The sequence below is a fragment of the Danio rerio genome, chromosome 6 (assembly GCF_049306965.1).
Source record: "Danio rerio strain Tuebingen ecotype United States chromosome 6, GRCz12tu, whole genome shotgun sequence".
In the NCBI taxonomy this organism is placed as follows: domain Eukaryota; kingdom Metazoa; phylum Chordata; class Actinopteri; order Cypriniformes; family Danionidae; genus Danio; species Danio rerio.
In genome coordinates, this window is record NC_133181.1 from 41,710,768 (window position 1) to 41,723,774 (window position 13,007).

The 13,007-nt window shown below is 35.5% G+C and overlaps 1 protein-coding gene across 1 annotated transcript; it reads right to left on the reverse strand.

Moving 5' to 3' along the window:
* Window positions 1-1,267: 1,267 nt before the first annotated feature.
* On the reverse strand, window positions 1,268-6,519 carry apof (apolipoprotein F). The gene is made up of 2 exons (XM_021477208.3): window positions 6,468-6,519; window positions 1,268-3,640 (listed from the first exon to the last, which is right to left on the reverse strand). Exon 2 carries the CDS (start codon window positions 3,604-3,606, stop codon window positions 2,428-2,430), a length of 1,179 nt encoding a protein of 392 aa, XP_021332883.1. The 5' UTR covers window positions 3,607-3,640; window positions 6,468-6,519; the 3' UTR covers window positions 1,268-2,427.
* Window positions 6,520-13,007: the final 6,488 nt, after the last annotated feature.

Below are 13,007 nucleotides of genomic sequence, written 5' to 3' on the forward strand. Positions count from 1 at the left end.
TGTTACTTTTAAAGAAATTGTTTTTGGTTATTATGAATCTGCCCCTACTAAGAGAAATGCTTGTTTTGTTATAAATTTAATTTATTTTCTTTGTAAATTCCATATCCACAAATGCAAATTTACTAATACTAAACCATATTTTCCTGTGTTTTTGCAAGAATTTAGTCATTATATACAATTAATTTCATTATATAAAAATAAGAAAGCAAACAGAACTATTTCATTTTGTAATGACTTCAATTTATGTACTGTTCTTGATTCTTAAATGTCTTACCCTCAAGTTTATATCATGTTCTTTATTCTTTTTTTTTCTGTCTTTCTCTCTCATATCTCTTTTCATTGACAATGTAATTCATATTCTGCATTGTAAACAAATGTTGTTACAAACTTGTCAACTGTTTTTTTGCAACAAAAAAATAATAATAAAAAAATAAAATAAAAATAAAAAAATTTAAAAGGCCATACAAACTTATCATCACATCCCACCTCTCCCGGAAGCTACGAGTGTCTCCTGCTTATTTGGTCTAGAAGAGTCTAGAAGAGATACAGCTGTGGATACACGCATCAATATCATGTTAACGTAATTTTGTGGCACTCTACCTCAATAAGCATCAGTTACTAGACCATTTCTGCACAAGACTTTTGGCCAGCGGAGAAATTAAAATGGTCGTGCCCAACTGAGTCTGGTTCCCTCAAGGTTTTTTTTCTTCACTCCCATCAGGTGAAGTTTTTTTCCCCTCTCTGCTGTTGCCACTGCCTCGCATGGTTCAGGATTGGTAGAGCTACGCATCGATGAATTTGCTCTTCAGTGTTTGAACTCTCAGTAATGATTAAATCACACTGAACTGAACTGAACTGAACTGAACTTAAACACTAAAACCTGAACCACACTGTTCCAGTTACTATGACCATTTATGTGAAGCTGCTTTGACACAATCTACATTGTAAAAGCGCTATACAAATAAAGCTGAATTGAATTGAATTGAACCATTTCGATTTGGTGATGTCATTGGCCCATTCACATTTCCTGTTTGTTATCAAACTATTTCCTAACTGTAACAAGAAGCAACTCAGTCATAACTTGACGTTAAACAGCTGACATAGCATTTTTTATTAATATGAAGCTTTGGAAATTAAAAATGTAAAACAGGAAATGTGTTAGGAGGAGGACCATATGGTTAGGACCACTGTTATTGTTTACATCCTTCAAAATGGTCTATACCCACATAACCGCTATAAACACAACAATAAAACATTACAAAGACTGTTTAATTTTATTATTTTATTTAAAAATGTGCTAATACCATGACAAAAACATACATAAAATATTAAGCTGCAGATCAGACACAGTTTATTTTTAGTAGGATAAAATAAATGACTTTTTAACAATATACAATTCTTCAGCTACAAACTGAATCTGCAAATAGTGTACAGACTTCGGATGCATGCAATGGTTAAACACCTTTTAGATTTGAAGGATATCTGGGAACATTAACAAGATAGAAAGTGGCATATAGCACTATAGAACCGAGACAATAAAGTACACATTCACTGTGTCCTATCCAGAAGTGCTCATGCCTATGCCCTAATTCCTTCGAAGGGTTTACCCTGTGGATTTACAGTTTCAAAAGGATTAGGTCATAGGGATGAGCCCTTCCAGATAGGAAACACTATTTGACATCCGACAACATCTCTAAGGAAAAGAACATGGAGGCCTGAAGTGGCCATCAGTTATACCTTACTAAATCCTGCATTCCAATTGGCCATTTTTCCCCAAGTAGCACTTCGATTTGGAAAGAAATTTCAATATGGCAGACATAATTGCTCTCACTCCAAAGTGCTGTTCAATTGATGATATGCCCCTTTTGGATTGCATCAAGTATTGTCTTTTTGTTCTATTTTCATATACACTCACTGGCCACTTTATTAGGTACACCTATCCAACTGCTTGTTTACGCAAACTTCTGATCAGCCAATCACATGGCAGCAACTCACTGCATTTAGGCATGTAGACATGGTCAAGACGATCTGCTGCAGTTCAAACCGAGCATCAGAAAGGTGCTTTAAGTGACTTTGAACGTGGCATTGTTGTTGGTGCCAGTGTGGGGGATATTTTCTTGGCACACACTGGGCCTATTAGTGCCAACTGAGCATCATGTCAATGCCACAAACTACCTGAGCATTGTTGCTGACCATGTACATTCCTTTATGACCACAGTGTACTCATCAATCCTGGTACTAGTAAGGTTTACCTAATGAAGTGGCCGGTGAGTGTATGTCTCTGCTTCAGAGTAATGTTGTGATTCTCGTCATTGCTAGTTGGCTTGTTTATGTATCTTAATGCTTTTATGAAGACTCTTTTTTTAAATCACTGTGCGAAAAATAAATCAGAGAAATATATTCGGAAACAGACAGTTATGCACTCTATTAGTCAGTGAGACCTCCATTCACCCAACTGTTCTGGTTCATTAGCAGGTCCTCTTCCTCCTTCATGTTGTTTAGCATATATTTAATCCCGGCCTTCACACCTGTTTTTAAACCAGCCCCCAGCGCATAACCAGCAACCCCTGCGGTTCCCCCAGTCATGGCCATGAGGGCGTCCGTGCTCAGATCCACAGTGGTAAAGATTGCTCTCTCTTTTGCAGTCCCATAACAGTTGACTGAAGCATAGTAAACAGCCGTTCCCAGATTATAAAGCGTAGAGACTGCAGGAATCCACTCCACGACCTTATACACTCGCTTTTCATTTTCATTTACGCAGCGATGTCGAGGAACCCCATTTCGGCGCCAACGTGCAGACCCAAACTTGCAATCCTGAATCCAGCTATCGGAGTTAGATGAAGGCACAATGCGACTTCCAGGTCTTAAGATAATGCGATAAGAGTCTGAATCACGCCTCAATCCTGCACATTGGATTCCCATTCTTCTACAAGCCTGTTTTGCTTCCTCAAGACTCAGTGGCTTAATCTGTTCTGTGGCTTGACCCTGTAAGTTGGAGGCTTTTACCATCAACCACCTCTTGCACTGCCACACTTTACCGTTATAAACAGCAGCTCTCTCATCCACCCCAGCAAGCTGATTGATGTTGAATAAAACAGCCTGTAGGTGGTGCTGTGATTTGCGTATGGTTTGGAAGCCGTTGGCATGTGCAGATTCTCTCTTTTCACCTCTTTTGATAAGCATCACTATGTCATCCAAAAAATCGTGTGTATCATTTTGGCCCAGATCTGCGTAAAGCTGCATTACCAAATCCTGGGCTTCAAACAAACATCCTGCTGACACCAACACTGGTACCATTGTCAAGCCTAAAAGCTCCTGAGAGAATGCGCTTCCTCTCCAGCCTCCATTAGCTAGCTCGGCGCAGCTTGCATTGCTTTGAAGATCCAGATGACCTTGCAGAGACGTTGAGAGGTTGGAGACCAACTCGTGGGCGGCCGAGAGAGCATCTTCGACCTCTTGGGATTCTACTTGCGCAGATTGAGAGGTTTTTGTGGCGATTGAAGGATTCGGGTTGCTTTGAGGGAATGGAGCTTTGCCAAATGCCAAGTCAGATAGTAAGAGATGGATGAGAAGTAACAGTTTGAGTTTTGAGTCCCACTTAGCCATGTTGAACTGTGGAGACGTGCAGCACTCACTGGCTCTGGGTAGAAATAAAAAAAAAATAGAAGGGAAGGTAAACGTTAAATGTGTGTGTGGTGTTCAGGAATCTGTTTATGTTATATCTACACAAATATCTGCAGCTGTAGCTACACCATGGGGGAGAGAACATAACATGTGTGTGCTTTCATGTGCTTTTATTTTTTTCATGGTGCAACTGGACAAAATGATTCTTCTGAACAGAAGGACGGAAATAAAGAAAGAAAGGAATGAGCTAGTTTTACAGTAAGACTCCTCTCTCTATAAGTATATTTTTCAAAGATGCATCATAAATATGATAAATAGGTAACATTTGTTAAGTTGTATTAGTTAATATTATTTAATATTTATTCAATTACTATTTATGTTTTTTTACTTGCATCAGCAATTAAAAATACACTGATTACAATATTTATTAATCTTTATTAATTTGTTCATTGTTTGTTGCATGTTAACAGTGTGTTAACTAATGTTAATAATCATGAAATTAAATTTTAATAGTGCATCAGTAAATGTTTAACTATGGTTAATAAATGTTGTACATTTTTGTATTAATGTATTCGTTAACTAATGAAACCTTAATGTAAGGTATGACTGATAAACTGATAAACAATATTAAAATAAATAAATAAATAAGTATGTTCCCCAGAGATGGGTTGTGGCTGGAAGGGCATCCCAAGCGTAAAAATGTGCTGGATAAGTTGGCGGTTCATTCCGCTGTGGCGACCCCAGATTACGGACTAAGGTGACAAAAAAATGAATGAATTAAATAATTATATAAATGAGCAATATAACCCGAGTAGCAGTGTGATGTGGCTGTATAATGGTACTGGTGGGAGGCATGTGTTGCCTTAGTGTCCCACCACCAGTGACGATATACAGCCACATCTCACTGCTACAAGTGTGATATTGTGTTTGTACAACAGTTCGACAGAATAATAGTGTGTATAAAAAGAAAATCAAACACAGAGAGTCTCAAAACCCTTGAGTAAGAGGAACTACTTTCTTCCACCATTCCTTCACATCTGCAGCTGATGTCAGAACAGCAGAAACCGTTGCTACTACTTCACTAATGTCACTTTGGAGCGAGTGTTTGAATGATTCTCTAGTGTAATATCTAAAGTGATGACAAAACTGGTGAATTTGCTCACGTTTTAAGATTATAAGGCTGAACGGCATGAAATTCCATTAATCAACATATATTTCAAAGTATTTCTCTGTTGCAATCGGGAGATCACAATATTACTATGATATAAATACAGCACAACAACATACAAAACAGAGAGAGATCGACTTAAAAAGTCATTTACCAGTTTAATAATGATTTGATCAGCTGTAGTTTGAAATGGGCTCTATTCACAGCTAGGGTTTTAAATCCAACGATAAACCGGTGAAAGCTTAATGTGACTATTTTCAATTTCGCAAGGCTGTTTTTACAGCATCGATGTTGTAATGTAATTACAATACATTCAGTTAATTAGACTTAAGCGTTCAGTTGTTCAACAGTAAAAGAGATGAAAGACAGCTAGGCTAGGCTAGCACAGAAATTCCATTGAAAATGCTGGGGTAAAATGGAACTTAATGCAATGCTTCTTGTCCAAACGGAGACACACTTTGTATCGTATATCTAACAGCCAGTGAAGATCGCAAATTTTTAAAAGAAATCAGATCTTAAATGTGACAATTTTGTAGTGGAAAGACTTGGGCTTATTTATATATATATATAATTCCCTTGGGCTGCCTGGCTGATATTTAAAAATCTGTATGCATATATCCCATTACACTGTTTTTCTTTTAGGGCTTATTATGTGGTCTCTTGCCATCTTGTGGATGAACATCATGAACCGTATTTGCTCAAAGATGTCTTTGAAAAACCCTACTGAAAAAAAACTGCTTAAACCAGCCTAATTTTCCAACCTGACCAGCTAAGACCAAAACCCCTCTAAACCAGGCTGGTCAACCTGCTAAAATCAGCCAATCAGCCTAGGCTGGTTTAAGCAGTTTTTTTCAGCAGGGAGGCTAATGCTCTGTCTTTCAGAAACTATAAATATTTAAAAATGGCCTTATGCTCATAAATAAACTGCATAGTTGCAATCTAAACAACTACATTCTCGACTAAAAAACTCAGAAGAACATTATGTTGCCCAACAGCTGTAATATTTGTCAAACTTTAGAGTGTCCTCAGCTTGTTGCTGTCTGTGGTGGAGTGTTTGCTTTTATTATATGCTTTATAATTTTGCCCTGTCAAATAGAAGGAAGAGACGCTTATGGATTTATTTTTTTAAATCCACACACAATAAAGGCCAGTTTGTTTTAATATATAAGGAATCATATAAAGATATATAGATTATATAAAGAATCAAAATGTAATATACAAAATAATGTTCATTAAATAAGAAACACGATATTGTTTTTGTTTCAGCATTTCAACATGCGACTTTTGTGTGACTGTAAAGAGTGTAAATACATATTTTACAGGCATTTTGACAGGTTTAGAAAATTTATAACAAAGTTCTAATTTACTAAGAGAATAGTTTTATATGACTTTTTACACAAACATTGCTAGTAAATTCAGAGATTCAAAGAATCAAAAAGAAACATTTAATTATACTTGGAATTTATAAGAAGAAATAATTTCACCCATAAAGCACTCTGCAATAATCTTTATTTACAACTTTAAAAAAATGACCTTTTTTTGTAGTTTCCAATATAAGATTTTTTTGTAAACTTTTAAATAAATGTCTCAAATTTGCAGTCTGTCAGACTTTGATTTAAACGAACAAATGATACAGCTTTGAAATGATTGATAGATGATTGAATAAGTGTCTTACCTTCTAGAAATCAGGACAGTCCTCTGTGTTAGAATCCAGCCTTCTCAAAAACATCCACATCTGTCTCTGTGTGGTTTTGCCCCATCTCTCTCTCTCTCTCTTTGGATTGCCCAGTACTCAATGTGCATCACGTGGAGAGGATCAGTGTGTTCTTTGGGTGTTTTATTTATTTACCCTCATGTCCCCTCTCTTCCTCTCATTCTCTCTCTGCTTTCTCTCTTGAAGACCACGGAGGGCTGCGGGGGCTTTATGTTTGACCCAGATAAACTGCAGCACACTCTTTTAATGCCTGTGTGGGAAGACTGTGTTTGTGTGTGAGAGAGAGAATTATGCACCCGTGCGAATGTTTTTAGCAAAAGACTGAAGACTTCTTTTTTTGCTTAAAGGTCATTACCCTCGCACAAAATTACACCACGTTCAGACACTTTAGACTTAATCTTAATGGTCAGAGCACATACCAACATCTTTTCAGAGATACCAAAGCCAAAAATCTGTCAATTAAACACACATCTATCTCTTTCCTTCTGTTTAAATGAAAAATCATTGTTTTTAAATTATTTCACTGTTTCATTATTTATTAGGGCCCAAATGTAGTCAGGGGTGTGTGATCTTCAGGGCAACATGTTACTAATCCCCAGTGTTGGGGAAGGTCGCTGTTAAAAGGAATGCATTACAATTTTATGTTAAAAGCTCAAGCAAACCGTCCTACACTGCTGCCTTTCTGGATTGTAGTAACAATAGAACATATTAAAAGAAAATTCAACACTCTTTAGCAGGGAATATTCAAAGTTTGCTTGTTGTTTTTATTTTAAGCCATATATTATCAGTTAGTTAGATAATATATATATTCGCATGTTCACATTTCAGCTAGGACTACAGAAAGTATCATGTTTCCCCATTGTATACCACACATCTGTGCTTCTTATTTCTCCCAATATAAGCTATCAATAATATATACACTCACCGGCCACTTTATTAGGTACACCTTATTAGTACTGGGTTGGACCCCCTTTTGCCTTCAGAACTGCCTTAAATCCTTAGTGGCATTGATTCAAGAAGATACTGAAAATATTCTGATTTAGTTCCATATTGACATGACAGCATCACACAGTTGCTGCAGATTTGTCGGCTGCACATCCATGATCCGAATGCCCTGTTCCACCACTTCCCAAAGCTGCTCTATTGGATTGAGTTCTGGTGACTGTGGAGGCCATTTGAGCACAGTGAACTCATTGTCATATTCAATAAAGCAGTCTGGGATGATTTGTGCCTTATGACATGGCACGTTATCCTACTGAAAGTAGCCATCAGAAAATGGGTACACTGCAGTCATAAAGGAATGGACATGGTCAGCAACAATTCTTAGGTAGGCTGTTGCATTGACATGATGCTCAATTGGTACTAATGGGCCCAAAGTGTGCCAAGTAAATATCCCTGATACCATTACAACACCACCAGCCTGAACCATTGACCTCTGGCATCAACAAGGCATTTGTGGCCACAGAACTGCCGCTCACTAGATATTTTCCCTTTTTCTGACATATCTTTGTAAACCCTAAAGATGGTTGTGCGGGAAAATCCCAGTAGATATCAGAGAAGTGAAGAACCATGCCACATTCAAAGTAACTTTAATCACCTTTCTTTCTCATTCTGATGCTCGGTGGAACTGCAGCAGATCATCTTGACCATGACTACATGAATAAATGCACTGAGTTGCTGCCATTAGCTGATTAGAAATTTGCATTAACAAGCAGTTGGACTGGTGTACCTAATAAAGTGGCCGTTGAGTGTGTATGAAAATAAGACAAAAAGACAATATTGGTCCAAAAGGGGCATATGTGTTTTGGATAGCACTTCAGAATTAAATCAATCATGTCTGCCATATTGAAGTGTTTTTTTTCCAAGCTGAAGTGCTCAAAACCCGCTACTAGGGGGAAAAATGGCCAGTTGAAATGCAGCCCTTATGGATGGGACACAGTTAAGAGTCTTGCTTCTATGAAATATTGAGAAGGACTCGATCAAATTGCAGATGATAATGAAATGATAAGATAGAGCTTTTCCTCATGGTTGCATAAAAAGTCTTAATAAATAAAGTTACTGATTCTCCTTTTTTATGCTTTCTGTGTTGATAGATCCATCAGGGACCTGATAATGATACTTAAACACAGACAATGTCAGACTTTTATGATATGTTTGATTCGAAACAACTGTTCTTTATTGGTATTGATGGTTCAATGAAGAAAGAACGTTTCTATTACATAAAGAAATACTTGGATATTTCAAATGTTCTCTTCATTACGAAAATAGGCAAAAAAATAATAATTAATATATCTTTTAAACCTTTAAGAGCACACACCAGGGCTCGGATGTCAGCATTCACACTAATTAAATGTGTTGTAACAACAGAACAATCACACCAGAGATAATTTTAATCAAACATGTCAAGTGTGAACACACCCTGAAGCAGGCTATTATCTAATGCTGAAGCCATAAAACTAAGATATATTTTCTTTGTTATGTAAAACATATCTATATGCTAACATACAAAACAAAACTAAAACAAACAACAAAAACACTCGCACAAAAAGAAAATGAGAAGAAAAGCACAGTGTTTAAAATCAGAATCACTCTTATTCAATAGTAAAGAAATTAAGATTTTCAGATTAAATCTACGATCATTTTGAACACTTATTTAAAATGGTTTGAAAAGTAAAAATAAAAATAAATATATATATATATATATATATATATATATATATATATATATATATATATATATATATATATATATATATATATATATATATATATATTTATATTATATATATATAATTCCGGTAAAGTCCAGAGATACTGAGAAATTTCAAGTGGTCTCGTAATGTTTTCCTTGGCTGTTCAGTGTGCTAAACTTGCCATCAGAGGGCGCTGCAACATTTCACTCTTTAATATTTCATATTTCACATTAATGTGTTCAATAGTAATGTGGACTTGATAGTGATAGAAATATAAGTAAAAAGTAAAGACTGTAGTTAAACATGAAAGAAATCTTAAAGTTTAACTTAATTTGATGACTTTTTGTTTGCAATGTTGTCAAAGACTCAGCAAAACAATCATTGCAATATTCTCCAGATTTCAAATCTGCCTTATGCAAATGTCACAGCATGTTTAGAAAAATGCTAAGCCAGATGAACATTCTATAGGTCACGTTGGCAGACTGATGTTAGCACAAGACAACTAACAACTTGGAGAGTTGGAAATGAGCCAAATATTGCTCAGTGCTCACTCGTTAAATATAACTTGTTGTTGTTGTTGTTGTTTTGTATTTATCATATAGAGTAGATATGCCTAAACTAGGGCCCGGGGGCCAAAGCTAGTCCATAGTAAACATTGATTTGGCCCGCCATCCCATCTGAGAAGAGAAGGAGTGATGGGGATGGTTTCGAGATTGCTAAATTCAAATTTAATGTAACCCTTTTTGGTTTGTTTGTTTGTTTTTATTGTTAAAAGTTAGGAGAAAATACATTTCTAAATAAAATAGTGTAAATTTATTAGATTTTGTTTACACATTGTCACCCAACAATCCAGAGATTTTGGTGAGCAAATCAAGTCAAAGGCAGATTCTGCTTGCATTCAGCATAAATGTGTGTGAATGAGAATATGGGTGTTTTCCAGCACAGGGTTGTGCTGATAGGGCATCTGCTGCATTAAACATATTCCAGAGTAATAGGGTATATGCAGAACTAATGTTTCTTTCCATACTGATATACTTCCGGTGAACGATGAATGTGACTATTTTCCATTTTATACGGTTCCTTTTACAGTATCCATGTTGTAATATAAATCATAATCAGTTAAATAGACTTCAGTGTTCATTTAGTTGCTCAAGCATAAAATGAGATGAAAAGACGTTTACACGCACGTGACAGTCAGGATTAGCAGGCTACTGCAGAAGATAGATCGAATATACTGGGGTAAAATAAATGTTTATTTTCTACAGACATGGCGGGGAAATGTAATTTAATGTAGAGCTTCTTGTACAATCTGAGACCCACTTTATATCGGATATCACTCAGCCTGTGGAGATCGCTGATTTTAAAGAAAACAGACCTTAAACGCGCCGATTTTGTAATAGCACAGAGTTTACGGGACAAGCTTGACCCATGCAGGTTACTAATAAATTAAAAGTCCTTTAGCATACTTCCGCATATATCTATTGCCGGCCTGTAGCCAGCCTGGTGAAAGGCGGTGGTTCTTTTTTCTTAAAAAGTGGACAGTTTTTGCAGATATTTGCCTAATTTTCCTTTTTTTTTATTTGAGGTTCAAATATTGCATTTTAGTGACATTTTAAGCACTTTTTTCCTGGATTTTTTTGTTGGATGGTCATCATAACCACCATTTTAATGTACAAAAACATTTCCTAAAGAATGACTAATTTATAAGAAATACTAATAATATATGAATATATTAATAATATATTTTTACTTACAGTTTTTTACAATGGCTATGACACTTTTCTCAATACATTTAACAAGTTTGCTAAACTCTTAACGCAGCAACACACCTAAAATACACAATTGGCAAAACAGTTAATTTTATGCTCAAAATCACACATTATAAACTAAACCTCTAAACTACTTTTCAAAATACAATAATAAACGAACACACTACATCATGTCTAACAAAACACTGCAATCATGTTTCAAAATGAAATTATTGTTCAAAACACTAACACATGTTCTCTTCCAACATAAACATTCAGTCAATCAGAACACACTGACAATAAAAACACTATCATCAGCTGACATTACAGAAACTGCATTAGTTTATTTGTCAGCTCTGCCCTTATATTTGAAGTCTCGTTACAGTTTTGTTTCGTTGGGTTAAGTAAATGCATGCATTTTCTTTCATTTACGGCAAAAATTCTATACAAAACGAAGAAAAAAATTGCTTTATAAAATTTACAGTTTATGTCAAAAAAATACAGACACAGAATTTCTGCAGTACAGACTTTTTTTGCAGAAGGACATCACTGCAAACAGGAAAAGCACCACAATTATAATAAAATAACAAAGTAATCTTCTATACTGCCCGGTCTTTTGCCACATGTTCTCATCCACATTATACTTGATATCTTCTGTGGCCCGGCACGGTAACTGTGGCCCTTTGGCCTATTATGTTTTTCCTACGGCGACATCCCCAGCCTTGTCAACATTGAAAATTTCATGTGGTACTTGATTGGCCTCTAACTTCATGACTCTCTGAAAGTAATTAGACACAGTGTATGCAAATCCTGTACTGTATATGTACTGTATGTACTAATGAACTCCAGGTTTAAAGAGTAGTTTACTGCAAAACACACTGTGTATAGTACAGTAATGACTGTATTGCATAATCTTACATGGACGTATTGGTGACAGAGTTCTTTGATGCGCTCACTGTTCCTTTCAAAAACCTCAACAGTCCTCTATTAGAACATATGATCATGTGATTGGAAAAACCAAAACAAGACATGAGTGTGCTTTCTAGATGGGAATCAGCTGTCATATATATATATATATATATATATATATATATATATATATATATATATATATATATATATATATATATATATATATATATGAGAGACTCATATTGCGGTTATATATATATAAAAATTATTAATAAAGAAAATATTCTTTATTTATATAACTGCAATATGCTGTTTCTCATTGGCAATTGAATAAAATACAGGGAATAAACTTGTGTTTCAATTCACAATTAGAACAGCTGTTCACTTTGACTTTATCCTATATAATTTCTGTTTAGAACATGGTGTTATCTGTTCTGACATACTGTGTTAAAGCATTTGTAAATTTGACTGTAAAATTACATTGTTTTGTTCTTGGTTGTGCTTGTGTGTAAAAGAAGTTAAAGCATTTTAAATTTGTGTTAACTGGATGCATTTTGTGTCAAAACAACAAGAAATGTGTTAATTGTATAGCCCACGAAGACGGATGTTGTGCTAACAGTGTTAAGAGTTTAGGAAACTTGTTAAATGTACTGATAAAAGTGTCATAGCAATTGTAAAAAACTGCATTTAAAAAAAAAAATTATCACATCATTTATCATTAGAAAAACAGGAATCTGTTAAACTTTTAAATAAAAAAACTGTGGCCTATTGTCATTTATTAGGCAAATAACAAACTGACCATCACATTTAACTTTCCTCAGTGTGATTTTTTCATTCAAAAGCCAAGATTTAGAATAAAACTTACGCGTAAACTTTATACTGTAGGTCAGTAGTGAAAGGCGGCTCCACTTATGTCCGATTCCTCTTGGTCTTAATGCTTTTCCTGATTAGTTATTTGCACAATTTATGATGGCATAGCAGTCAAAAGTAAAACAAATGAGCTCATGTATGGGAAATTCTGGACCTTTGTCAGTGGGGGGCGGGTCTTTTAAATCACCTGAACTCCCCCTGGCTACAGGCCTGATTTGAGGGTTCATTCTGCTGTGGCTAACTCTGATAAACCAGGGACGAAGGAAAAAAGGTTTTCT